A 14,587-nucleotide genomic window follows, 5' to 3' on the forward strand; every position below is an offset into this window, starting at 1 on the left:
GAAATAAACAGTCAATGTTTTGGGCCAAAAACCTTCATCAGAGTTTATTTTGCTTTATAGATGCTGCCTGACCTTCTGAGTTCCTCCAGCATTTGGTGCGTGCTGCTCAAGAATTCCAGCCCCTGCAGAATGGCATGAACATTGACTTCTCTAACTTCTGTTAATGCCCCTCCTCCCCATCCCTGATATATTTAGTGTTTATCCCCCCTCCTTTTTTTCCATTCTCTTTCTGCCCATCACTCTGCCTGTTCTCCATCTCCCTCTGGTGCTCCCTTCCCCCTTTCTTTCTCCCTCGGCCTCCCGTCCCGTGATCCTTTCCCTTTTCCAGCTCTGTATCACTTTTGCCAATCACCTTTCTGGCTCTCAGCTTCACCCCACCCCCTCCGGTCTTCTCCTATCATTTCGCATTTCCCCCTCCCCCTCCTGCCTTCAAATCTCTTACTATCTTTCCTTTCAGTTAGTCCTGACGAAGGGTCTTTGCCCGAAATGTCGACAGCGCTTCTTCCTATAGATGCTGCCTGGCCTGCTGTGTTCCACCAGCATTTTGTGTGTGTTGTTGTTTGAATTTCCAGCATCTGCAGATTTCCTCCTGTTTGTCCTGCAGAATCTCTTGTGTTTATGAAATACTAGAGGATATAGCTTTAACTTGGGGGGGGGGGGGGGGGGAGAATTTAAGAGTGCATTGCAAGTATTTACACAAAGAGCGTTAAGTACATGGAATATGAAACCAGCCGTCGGTGGTGACAGTGATGTGATAGTAATAATTAAGAGTCATTTAGACAGGCAGAGTAGGAAGGGATATAGATCATGTGGTGGCAGACGGGATTCATTTAATTTCCCCATCATGGTTAGCACAGGCATCATGGGCTGAAGTGCCAGTCTTTTCTACACTCAGTGGCCACTTTATTAGGTACAGGAGAGGTCTTCTGCTGCTGTAGCCCACCCACTTCCAGGTTCACACTGCTGCAGATTCAGAGATGCCCTCTGCACATTCGGAGATGCCCTCTGCACACCACTGCTGCAGTGCATGGATATTTGGGTTAATGTCGCCTTCCTGTCAACTTGAACCAGATGGGCCATTTTCCTTCGACCTCACTAAATACAAGGCATTTTTGTCCCTAGACCCACCACTCACCGGATATATATTTTTTGTTTTTCCTCCCATTCGCTGTAAATGCTGTTGTGCATGAAAATCCCACAAGATCAGCGGTTTCTGAGATACTCAAATCACCCCATCTGGCACCAACCATCATTCCAGTCAAATTCACTTAGATCACATTTCTTCCCCATTCTGATGTTTGATCTGAACAACAACAGAACCTCTTGACCACGTCTCCATGCTTTTAGACACTGGGTTACTGCCACAGATATCCACAGGCTGATCAGATATTTACATTAATGAGCTGGTCCGCAGGTGTACCTAATAAAGTGGCCACTCAGTGTACTATTTCAAACACAGTTCATGGAAAAACTGTAATTGTACTTTCCTGAATCCACCTGAAATTCACATCCATGACTGACTTCAACGTTGCATAGATGGGAGAGTGAAGGATGGGGAAAGCAAGTTGGTTTTATTTTTGTACCAGTTCAGTGTTGTTACATGTCAGAAGAGAAAACTCAAACTTTATATCAACAACAAAATAGAAAGTACAAGACTAATCTTGTAATCATCCAGAAAGAATAGTATCTGTTTCATAAAATGGTTCTCGCTACAGCTTACCCTGAAAACTATTATTCATGACATACATTTTTACTAAACATGGGTGTTCAAAGAGCTGACGCGGCATTTAATGATTTCTGAGCATTGGTCGATGTTCTTCTTGATACGGTAAAAGTGCTCGACGTATTGGGAACGACTCAGCAACTCGACAAAATCCTCATCGTGTGTGATGACCAGAAGCTGAAAGTTGCTTTGGTTTGAGCGGCTCTTTATTATCCTAGAAAACAGCAACACAGCTTGGTCATCGGCTGCAGTCTGCCATCACTACAGGACTCACGAGGCAAAGAATCAGATAGGAAAAATCATTGCAGATGCTACTTGTCCCGCCAACTGTCTTTGCCCAAAGTTCCCTTCTGGTAAGCACTATAAGGCTATTAAAAAAAACTTCACGCCACCTTAAAAATTTCTTCCCCCAGGCAGTTAATCTGATCAACCATTCCAGTTAGCCCCATCCCCACCCCCTCCCACTATCTACTTTCTTAGTCACTGCACTTCATGGTAAACACTTTAAACCGCTGCAACACCCACAAAATGCTGGAGAAACACAGCAGGTCAGGCAGTGTCTATGGAAATGAATAAACAGTTCTATCACCTTCCGGCTATCCTCTTTCCCTTTGCCTCAGCTTTTTATTCTGGTATCTTTCCTCTTCCTTTCCAGTCCTGAAGAAGAGTCTGAGACCAAAACGTCGACTGTACTCTTTTCCATAGATGTTGCCTGTCCTGCTGAGTTTCTCCGGCATTTTGTGTGTGTTGCTTTGGGTTTCCAAAACCTGCAGATTTTCTCATGTTTATAACTTTAAATCACTTTTTAAAATGCTGCTGGTATATACATGCTGGCAATTATGTATTTATGCACATTTTAATCCATATCCATTTATTCTAAACTTTTAATATCGTTCTTTATAATTGTTGAATGTTTGTTTTGTTGTATGTTGTGCTAACACATAACAGCAAATCCCTAATACACATAAATGTGTATGGCAACTAAAGTTGATCCTGGTTAATAACAATTGATTCCTTGTTAGGAAGGATAACACACTTGTCATCCAAACCTCATTGCCATTGCTAGCAATGCAAAGGTTGGCTAAGGGCAGCACTCTTGACAAAATGTTTTGGGTATAAGTTGGACTTCAGACTTTAGTATGTAACCTGGGTTGGCCGTGGCTTTTATGTCAGTCTGTGATCATGGGTCACTCAAAGAGGCACATTTAATTCTCTCAGCTAATTGGAAAGCCATCAGGCCAATGCATGTGTCAACATGTGCCAAAATTCATCAGCTTTATTGGCTTCACTGAATGTGGAGAGTTGTTCTGGAGGGAGGGAGAGGAGGCAGTGGAGGGGAAGGGAGAGGGGGCGAGTGGTTGAGAGGGTGAGGCGGCCAAAGGAGAAGGCAGGTGGGGTGAGGGAGGACGAGGGCAAGTCACAGTGTGGATGCAGGACCGAGAGGGAGTCAGAAATGGGAAATGAGGGCGTGGGGTAAAAGGAGGGAAGTGGTATTGGTGGGCAGGCATGGAATGGGATGAAGGGAGCTAAGGCACAGCAAGACTACACAAGGATAAAGTTAAGAGGTGGTACAATAGCACAGCAGTTAGCATAACACTATTACAGTGCAAGGGACTGGAGTTTAATTCCGTCACTGTCTGTAAGGAGTTTGTACTTTCTGCCCATGACTGTGTGCGCTTCCTTTAGATGCTCTGATTTCCTCCCCAATTCCAAAGACATACTGATTAGTAAGGGTTAGTAAATTGTGGGCATGCTGTGGTGGTGCTGACAGCATTGTAACACTAGCGGGCAGTCCCCAGCACGCCCAAGTGTTGATTGTAGATGCAAACGATGCACTTAACGATATGTTTCAATGTACAGCACATGTAACAAATAAAGTCAATCTTTAAAACTTAAAAGGTTAGAGGCTTAACCATTAATTTTTAGGAGTAGGACATAATGCAAAAATCAGGAGGATGATGAACAGATGGAAATGGGTGGATCGTCTTAATATGTAAATATGATCACATGGAGATGCCAGAGTTAACTATCAAAGTATTCAATCAAAATGTGGTTCCAGATCCTTGCTCAGTCATTTTTAAAGATCAAGTTTTCAGCAAAACAGTTTGCCACAAAATGTCAGTATGACCAGTAAGTGCACACAGGAAGAACTCTCAGTGTCAATGTGATGTCCAAAAGGGGAAAAGATGATTTGCTTTTAAACCCGAAAAAATCTGTAGAAGCTGGAAATCCAAAGCAACGCAAACAAGTCAGGCAGCATCTATGGAAAAGAGTAAACAGTTGACATCTCAGGCCGAGACCCTTCCACAGGACTGGGAAAAAAGATGGGGGGAGGGGAGGAAGGTGATAGGTGAAACTAGTGGGGTGGGGGGGTAAAGTAAAGAGCTGGGAAATTGATTGGTGAACGAGATAAAGTGCTGGAAAAGGGAAAATCTGATAGGAGAGGACAGAAGATCATGGAAGAAAAGGAAGGATGAGAAAAGGAAACTGGAATGGGATAATGGTGAAGGGGGTGGGGCAATTATCAGAAGTTTGAGAAATCGATATTCATGCCATCAGTTTGACGGCTACCTAGATGGAATATAAGGTATTGATCCTCCATTCTGAGTGTGGCCTCATTGTGGCAGTGGAGGAGGTTACAGATGGATATTTCGGAATGGGAATGGGAAGTGGATGGCCACTGGGAGATCTCGCTTTTTCTTTTGGATGGAGCTTAGGTGCTCGGTGAAGCGGTCTCCCAATCTGTGTCTGATCTCAGCGATATACAGGAAACCACACTGGGAACATCAGGTAGAGTAGATGGCCCCAAGGGTGAAGTGTTGCCTCACCTGGAAGGACTGTTTGGGCCCTGAATGACAGTGAGCGAGGAGATGTAGGGGCAGTTGTGGCATTTGTTTCGTTTGTAAGGATAAGTGCCAGGAGGGAGATCAGTGGGGAGGGTTGAATGGACAAGGGAGTCACGTAGGGAGCGATCCTTGTGGAAAGCAGAAAGTGGTGGGGAGGGAAAGATCTATTTGGTGGTAGAATACTGTTGGAGAAGGCAGATGTTATGGAGAATTATGTGCTGGATGCGGAGGCTGGTGGGGTGGTAGCTGAGAACAAGAGAAATCCTATCCCTGGTGGGGCAGCGGGAGGACGTAATAAAGGCAGACATGAGTGAAATGGAAGAGATGTGGGTGAGGGCAGCTTTGATGGTGGAGGAAGAAAGCCCCATTCTTTGAACAAGGGGGACATCTCATTATTTCTGGAACGAAAAGCCTCACCTTGAGAGCAGATATGGCGGAGATGGAGGAAATGAGAGAAGGGGATGGCGTGTTTACAAGCGACAGGGTAGGAAGGAACTCTTTTAAATTCTTTGGCTTTATGTCATTTCTGCACTCTTCTGGCAGATTATGGAATTACAGGATAGGTGTGGGTTGTCACATGAACTTAAATATATGTAATTAATTTAAATTGGTTTATTATTGTCACATGTACTGAGATGCAGCGAATACCTTGTTTTACATACCTTTCACAGAGATCAATGCAGAATAAACTGTTCTCATAAGGTGCAGTGCAGGTAGACAATAAAGTGCAAGGACATAATGAATTAAATTAAAAGGTCAGGAGTCCATCTAACCACACTAGGAAACTATTCAATAGTCTTACAACAGCAGGACAGAAGGTGTCCTTGAGCCTGGTGGTGTGCGCTTTTAGGCTTTTGTATCTGCTGCCCAATGGGAGGGGGGAGGAGCGAGAACGGCTGGGTCTTTGATTATGCTGGCTAGTTTATGGAGGGGAGGCTGGTTTCTGACGTGCTGAGCTGCATCCACACTCCCTGCAGTTCCTTGCAGTCACAGGCAGAACAGTTACCATACCAAGCCATAACTCATCTGGATAGGATGTATAGGAGCCATGCATCTGTCCTCTGTCTGCACTGTACTCTGTGTTCCACTGATGTAAACTGCCTTTTCCTGAAATGAATGACGTTTGCTGTGCTAACAGTGAGGGAAAGCTTGTTGTCAAGACACCATGCCACTAGGCTCTCCATCTCCATCCTGTCCTCCAGCTCATTGTTACTTGAGCTGCAGTGGTGTCTTCAAACTTGTAGGTGGAATTTGAGCAGAATCTGCAGTGGTGTCTTCAAACTTGTAGGTGGAATTTGAGCAGAATCAGAGCACACAGTTCTGAGTGTATAATAATTAAGACTGTATGCAGTTAATACCTCTGGGACATTTATGTCATGAGTAAAAGGGGGTTGGTGTGGATGAAGCCACCAGTGAAGGAAAGTCTATGTAAATGGAGAATGAGACATGGAGAAAAAGCATTGAAATATTTGAAGACCGAATGTCACAAACACATGAATGAAGATTTCAGGAGAAGATGCACTGAGACACTGGTATCCTGTCTCCACACCAGTCTTCAAGTGTTGTTACAACAGTGCCGTCCGAGGTCATGATGTGGGCTGTAGTGTACTGTATTTTTGCAAGGACAGCAGACAAGAATCTGTGGGGCAACAGCATAAGGATTTTGGAGGAACAGGAGGCTGGAAGCAGGGCTGTCAAAGCTCACATTCCTTCAAAGGCTTCTGACTTTGCTTCAGTCTCCCAGAAATGGTGTGGAGAGAGACACAGTACATGTTTTATTCCACTTATCCAGTTCCCCATACTCTTTTAAGCATGGAGAACATAAGCCTGTCAGTTTCAGCGTTTAAATATGAAGTGACTCCATTTATAAAGAGCATTAAGTTTTTTTGAACTCTTTCCTGCATGCAAGGTGTCTGATTTAAAATATCTATCACAACATTTTAGAGCTGGTGGGTATGGAATCTAGAACTTATGTAATAAAAAATCTTCAAAGCATTAGTTTGACTTGGGAAAATACTCCATTTCTTCTTGGGCAGATCTGGATGATGGATGATCTGCTTCCAACTCACTTTCACTGATGTGCACCATTGAGCACATTTTCAAGGAACATTGCCACATGAAAGCAGTATCCATCATCGAAGACCCCCACCACCCAGGTCGTGCCCTCCTCCCACTATATAGATCCCACACCATCAGGTTCAGGAACAATTCTTACTCCATTGGGGGAGAAGAGCTGGACTTGTCTTCCTTCTTGAAATGGTTATAATGACTGCATTTCTAAGGTCGACTGGTATATTGTCTACTTTCCAGAAATGGTCAATGAAGTTGTGGATTCACGACTGAAACCCTTCACTCTACAGCCTTAATAAGAAACCAATAACTCTTCTCAGGCTTCCAGCCGGGTACAGGTATTGATTATAACAGATGTTTCAATGTCAAACTCTGCTACCTTCATCAGGGATGATGTCTGGGCATGTCTAGTCCGGTGGTATTTATACTCCCATCATCCATCTCTCCTGTTTGATTATTTCTCCTTCAATGGGAAACAATGTGGGAGAGCAGAAATCTGATTGGATGAAGACTAATGGTGTGCTGACCTTTTAACCTACTCTAAGATCAATCTATCTTCCCCTCCTACATAGACCATCACTGTTTTATCGTAATTGAGGTTGACACTTTGACAGTGCTAGCTATACGTGTGAAAGTAGATTAGGGTGCTGCATTTACCCTTGAGGTTAGAAGAAGAATTAAATGAATGAATGACGAAAATGAATGAATACCAATCCCAACGCAATGCAAAAAGGAAACCTGAATTAATTTGGGATGAACCAGAAAGCTCACTCCTACAGATCGAATGTTTTCTAGGTCTGTTCGGGATACTCACTCAACCAAAGCATGGGCCAGTGACTCAATGTTTTCCCGGTCTAAGTTTGTGGTCGGCTCATCCAGAGCTAGAATCCCGCAGTTCAGACAGAAGGTCTCCGCCAGAGCCAAGCGGATAATGAGTGAGGCCAGAACCTGAAATGGAATGAGACAGCAAGTCAGAGAGAAGCCCTTCTTTAATGGCTGAGTCAGAGTGTGTGAGATGAGTGTGGTTACTCATAGAAACCAACTGAATATTGAGTAGAGTAGAATGTCAAGCACTCGATAGAGTAGATGTGGAGTGGACGTTTCCTGTGGTGGGGGAACTCTCAAACCAGAGGACACAACCTCAAAGCAGAGGGACGCTCTTTTAAAATGGAGATGTGGAGGCATTTCTTTAGCTAGAGAGTCGTGAATCTGTGGAATTTGTTGCCACAGGTGGCTGTGGGGGCCTAGTCATTGGGTATACTTAAGTTAGAGGTTGACAGAATCTTGATTGGTTAGGGCATGAAGGGATACGGGGGGGGAAGGCTGAGAGGGAAAATGGATCAGCCATGATGAAATGACAGAGCAGACTTGATGGGCCAAATGGCCTAATTCTTCTCCTATATGTTATGGTCACATTAGATTCCGCATAAAGTACTAACCAGGCCACATTAAGAGTACTGCACAGTTTGCAGTCCACACTACAAGAAGAAAGCTTGGTACCAGAAAGGGTCCGAGGATACAGAGTCATAGTGTTAAGCAGCGAGGAAATTGTCACCTGCTCGACCAAGTACGCATCAATCTTTAAGCATCCACATTTTCAATAATCCTATCCCAACCAATATCTTACCTTTCCCACATTCCTTTCAATTTCCCATCCCAAATCTTATTGTTCACTTATGCACTTCAGGCAATTTACAATGTTCAGGTTTATCATCATTCAACCATACACATGTACACTGCCAAACAGAACCATGCTCCTCTGGACCAAAGTCCACAGCACAGTACATATAGACACAGAAAACACATAAAGCAGTATTACCACAAATAAATCAACAAATAACAAAAGATATTCTACAAGATTTGACATTTAGACATCATTAGTTGGAGCCAGACTGGCCGCTCTGCCATTTTATAATGTGATCAATTAACCTACCGATCGGCACTTCTTTGGTAATGTGGGAGGAAGATTGAAGCACTCAGAGGACCGCAATGTACTTACAGGAAGAACGTGCAGACTCCACACTGGCAGCACCAAAGATCAGGATTGAACCCAGATGACAGGTGACAACAGCCCTCCTCTACGTGCCACCGAACAGCCCTGATGTGCAATGCCAGGGCTGGAGAACAAGCAAGTTCGGATTCAGTTGGATCGTTAGTATGCAAAGGTATTGATGTATTAGAGGAGTGAATTCAGACATCCAGGCAGAGATGGCTCAGGGAAAAAGTCACAGTATCAGAGCAAAGGAACAAGTCCACGTGGCCCACATCAAGCATTAACCATTAACTTTTACATTGATGCTATCCTAACCCATCTATTCTCCCCACAACACTAACTCTCATTCACAAGGAGAAATCTTGCCATCGGGGTAAAATACTTTTGCTGCATTTGAACATAGAACATTGCAGGACAGTTCAGGCCTTTTGGCTCACGATTTTGTGCCGACCTTTTAACCTACTCCAAGATCAGTCTTACCCTTCCCTGCTACATAGCCTCCATTTTTCTTCTTTTTTGTAAATTTATTTTTATTGAAGTTTATCATTAAACATTTCCATAAGATGTATTTCAGATACTGTACATATATATCATATAATCATATTTGTCACAAATCTCCACATAATAATTATCTGAGGTATACACTTATAGAAAGGAGAGAAAGCCTCCATTTTTCTATCATCCATGTGCCTATCTAAGAGTCACTGAAATGTCCCTAATATATCTGTCTCTAACACTACCCTTGACAGGGCATTCCATGCACTCATCACTCTGTGTGTAAAAAAGAAATTAGCTTTGACATCCCTTTACATCTTCCACCAATCACTTTAAAATCATGCCCCTCACATTAACCATTTCTGCCCAGTTAGTGAAAAGGCATTCTCATAAAATGACTTTGATAGCCTACTTAGGGAACCACAGCCAACTGGATCTTACATCTTCTATGTTCTAAAAGCTGTAGGAAATCCTTATTGTAGAACTGTCATACTTATTCTTATTTGTGGCAGTGTTTTAAGTTTAGGTATGGTTCAATAAAAAACTAGTTACTGGCTGTTGTCTTGCCAGACATATAGTATCATCCTGATGACCAAATGCCATACAGTCTAGTAGTGAGTTGCTGTCTTGCTCGCTTTTCTGAGATCACCAGACCCTTCTAGACATTGTTAATGTGGAATGCTGCAAGTTGGATTCACTGACTTATTACCAAGAGTGGATGGTGCTGGAATCCCGTGGACTCAGTCACAGTGAGGACAACACCTCATGCTGCAGTGTCTCCTGTTTACAGCCGCAAGCAGAGAGGCATTGGAGCCAGTGCGCTCTAGCACGGATGGTGTAGCGTGGCATCCGGGCTGGAGTCAGTGTTGCACCCCGGTATAAACTCGGCAGAAGACAAGCTGTATTGTGGTCGACTGCAGATCTCTGTGGCATTCACAGCTTAGGTCGGGATTATTTTTTTTTGCGTGGCTGTATCTTACTGATAACCTCATGTGCTTGCTATCTTGTATGTTCTATGCAACACACACAAAATGCTGGAGGAACTCAGCAGGTCAGGCAACGTCTATGGAAAAGACTACAGCTGATGTTTCAGGCCAAGACTATTCAGCAGGATTCACTGAGGTACTTTTTCATAGATGCTGCCTGGCCTGCTGAGCTCCCCCTGCCTTTATGTGTGCTACTTGGTGCAGATTTTCTATTGTTTGTATGTTCTGTGTGTGTTTAGTGCTGTGTGAACACTGGTACTGTGATTTGTACCTTGGCCCTGGAGGAACGCTCTCTTGTTCGGCTGTATTCATGTATGGTTGAAGCACAATCAAACTTGATTAAATTGAAATGAATCATTAATGGTTTAAAACCTCAGATGCATGAATACTGTATAGAACACAGAACGGTACAGCACAACCCAGGCCCTTCAGCCCACAGTGTGGTGCTGACCTTTCAACCTACTTTAAGATCAATCTAACCCCCTTCTACAGAGCCCTCTATCCATGTGCCTACGTAATGTATCTGCCTCTACCTCCACTCCTGGCAGAGTGCTCAATGCATTAAGAAAATTTCATGCTTTAATCAACTTTGAATTAGAAGTGCAAATTGGTTAAAGGAGAGAATTTACATCATTTTCAACTGCAGTTGAAGAAAATGAAATGGACTGTTAAAATGATCAAAGAAATAGTATTGCTTTATAAATGAACAAATGAAGGACAGAGGCATAAGAGTAGACAGGAAAGGACCAAAGTAATCACATAGTTAAGCACAAGATAATTACACAGAGCTACTCTTCAGTAAAAATGAACCAGATTTAGCAGATTATCAGGTAAATATGGAATAGTTACATTATTATATGAAGTTTTACCTAATGCCTCAGAGAGGAGGTACCGAGAGATGCTACCGCAGCAGAACAGTTAGTTCACCGCTTTGCAGCACCAGCAACTACCATTTGGGGTTCAATTCCCGCCATTACCTGTGAGGAGTTTGTACGTTCTCCCCATGACCACATGGGATTCCTCTGGGTGCCCTGGTTTCCTCCCACATTCCAAAGATGTATGGTTAGGATTAGTGAGCTGTGGCTATGCTGTGTTAACACCAGTATGGTGGCACTTAAAGCGGCCCAGCTGATCTGATTCGACACAAATGACACATCTCCCGGTATGTTTCGATGTGGATGTGACAAATAAAACTAATCTTTAAAAGGCCAGAGAGAAAAGAATAATATTGCTGCCCTTCTGTCACTGATGTTAAATACATGATGCACAGAATCTGAGATTTATTCCATACCTTCTGTCCAGCACTGTACCTTCCTCTCATGTCCAGAGCTGTATCACCCTTCACCATGACTACACGGTAATTGTAATTTCTTCTTTTGTCACTGGCAGACACATTTTCATCAGCATCAGAACGGATCTCAATGTATTCAATATCTATCGAAAGAAACCACCAAGTCAGGACACATCACAATAGTTTCTCAAAATCTTCCACAGACACTTGGAGAGGCCAAGATTGGGAGGAATTTCTTCAGACAGAAGGTGGTGAATCTGTGCAATTCATTGCCACGGATGGCTCTGGAGGCCAATTCACTGGGTGTATTAAAGTGGAGCAGAGGACACATTTGATTAATAAGGGTCTCAAAGATTATGGGGAAAAGGTAGGAGAATGGAGTTGAGAGGGAAATTAAATCAGCTAAGAATGAATGGACCGAATGGCCTAATTCTTCTTCCATGTCTTGTGCATGATTCCTCAATTTAAAATCTTATCGGAACAACTGTGCCTCTGGCTGGGTAGAACATAGAACATTACAGAACAGTCCAGGCTCTTCAGCCACAATGTTGTGCCGACAACTTAACCTACACGAAGACCCATCTAATCCTTCCCTTCCACATAGCCCTCCGTATTTCTACCATCTATGTGCCTGCCTAAGAGTCTCTTACATAATCCTAGTCTAATTGTCTCCACCACCATCTCAAGCAGCATATTCCATGAACCCTCCACTGTGTGTAATAAACCTACCCCTGACAACCCCCCGATACTTTCCTCAAATCACCTTAAAATTATTCCACCTCTGTTAGCCATTCCCGCTCCCTCTAGCTCTGCACTATACTGCAGTGTCTGTCTACTCAGAAACAATTGGTGGGCCGGACACGATGGGCCAGATGGTCTAATCTTCCAGCTGTTTGTTGTGGTCTAATGGGCAATTCCTCATATTGAAATCCTACCTGAGCAACTGTGCTTCCGGCAGGGGAGCACTCTCTCAGCACTACATTAGTCTATCGCATCAGAGAACCCAGAAACAAGTGTGTTACAACTGAGCCACTGTTAGGACATAATGCAATATTCTGAAGCTCAATCACTTGTAGTAAACAAAATTAAATGCTATACTAAATTTGAACTCAAACTTACATCCAGTTGAAACATTTACACTGAACTAGAAGTAACATATTGACACTGACCTTTCCACATCCTCAGTCAGTGGGGGTTTAACCCTGTGAAGCCAGCAGATTATGTGCTTTTAAGGCAGGGGTTCCCAACTTTTTTTTATGCTATGGGCCCTTCTCATTAACTGAGGGGGTCCATGGATCCCAGGTTGGAAACCCCGGTTTTGAGGTGACTCACCACTGAGTTGCTACAGATGACTCTGTCTAGCATCTTGTCACTGTTTTGTTTTCTTTTTCCTTCACTCTCCTCAAACGTCATCAAGTGTGGACTTCGGAGTTTTAGTTTCAGACCAATAAATAAATCCAGCAGTTCAAAGTAAATTTATTATCAAAATATGTATATGTCATCGTATACAACCCTGAGATTCATTTTCTTGCGGGCATTCACAGAAGAACAGAAAAAAAAACTACAGTAGAATCAATGAAAAACTACACAGTTTACCTCAGCAACCAAAACACTGAGATACCTAGGAAGGAATTCAAAATGAGCTTACAGAGGAAACATATGTAAGGAATGACAATTATTTAAAGGACAGGAAACAGACAACTCGAACAATTAAGTCCTCCTTGGGTGGTTGGTGGGGCCAGTGGGCTGCTGTATGGGCCATCACTGGGTAGCATGGTAGCCTAGCAGTTAGTGTTATTACATTGCCAGCAATCAGTGATTGGGGTTCATTTTCCCACAATTGTCTGTAAGGACTATGCACTTTCTCCCCACGACCGCCTGGGTGCTTCGGTTTTCTCCCACGTTCAAAAGACGTATGGGTTAGGATTAGTAAGCTGTGGGCATGCTACGTTGACACTGGAAGCACGGAGACAGTTGCAACCTGACCCCAGCATATATTTGGACTGTGTTGCTCATTGTCGCAAATAACACATTTCACTGTATGTTTTGATGTACATGTGATAAATAACTTATTTGATCTAATAAAGCTAATATAATCTGAATTGAGATTCCAACTTCCCATAATTTATCAGAATTTAGGTACTCACTCAATCTTCTCATCCAAGTTTGCTTATCGTAGATGAGAACGTGACAAGGGCCAGGTTGAAGGGATTGGAGGAGAGGGATGGCTGGTTCAGCTCACTGCTCCGCGAGATTTACTCACCTCTGTGCTAAACTGAGGATGTGACCTGCTCCTGAATCAGCTGCAATGATGCCTAGCTTCACATCTAGGGACTCACTTTTGTGAACTTCGGTTTTGAATGTTCCTCGCTTACTTTAATTGTCTACACAATTTTTTTTCTGCCCATTGGGTGTTTGACGGCAATCTTTTTCTAAATAGGCTCTTTTTGGTTTCTTTGCTTTGTGGCTGCCTGTAAGGAGGTAAATCTCAAGGTTGTATATATTATACATACTTGATAACAAATGTACTCTGAACTTTGACTCAAACGGATATGGACAGATTATACTCGTGGGGAAGAAGTTATGATAAGGGACATCATTAAGTTATAGACTTTGGTACAAAGATTGAAAAAGCCAATATCATATCCAACTGACAAATCAATGGTGCTGGTTGATAGAAAATTGCTGTGCTCATTCACAAGGTACAGAACGTTAACATACAGAAACACCACACCACTAGGAAAGCTGGAGGTATGTTAGCCTCAGTCATAAAGGGCTTAGAATAAAAAGACAAAGGAAATCTTGATTATTATCAAACCTTTGAGTAGGTTTCTTTTGTAGCGTGAGCAGTTTTGATTTTCTGAAGATTTTTGCTGCATTCTTCATATAACTCAGTGGCTACTTTATTAGTACACTGCTCATTAATGCAGTATCTAATCAGCCAATCATATAGCAGCAACTCAATGCATAAAAGTATGCAGACATGGTCAAGAGGTTCAGTTGTTGTTCGGACCAAACATCAGAATGGGGAAGAAATGTGATCAAAATGACTTTGACTGTGAAATGATTGTTGGTGCCAGATGGGGTGGCTTGAGTGTCTCAGAAACTGTTGAACTCCCGGAATTTTCATGCACAGCGGTCTCCTAAGTTTACAGAGAATGGTGCAAAAAACCAAAAAAAGCA

At 43.0% G+C, this 14,587-nt stretch overlaps 1 protein-coding gene across 1 annotated transcript in view; it reads right to left on the minus strand.

Annotated features, from left to right (window-relative positions):
* Window positions 1-1,550: 1,550 nt before the first annotated feature.
* rad50 (RAD50 homolog, double strand break repair protein) overlaps window positions 1,551-14,587 on the minus strand; it is a 166,891-nt gene continuing 153,854 nt past the window's right edge. The window contains exons 24-26 of the mRNA XM_073067338.1: window positions 11,405-11,547; window positions 7,454-7,587; window positions 1,551-1,937 (exon numbers count right to left, since the gene is read on the minus strand). Coding sequence (XP_072923439.1) covers window positions 1,754-1,937; window positions 7,454-7,587; window positions 11,405-11,547 — 461 coding nt within the window. The 3' untranslated portion in view covers window positions 1,551-1,753. The remainder of the gene's footprint in view (window positions 1,938-7,453; window positions 7,588-11,404; window positions 11,548-14,587) is intronic.

Source organism: Hemitrygon akajei, chromosome 15 (genome assembly GCF_048418815.1).
Source record: "Hemitrygon akajei chromosome 15, sHemAka1.3, whole genome shotgun sequence".
In the NCBI taxonomy this organism is placed as follows: domain Eukaryota; kingdom Metazoa; phylum Chordata; class Chondrichthyes; order Myliobatiformes; family Dasyatidae; genus Hemitrygon; species Hemitrygon akajei.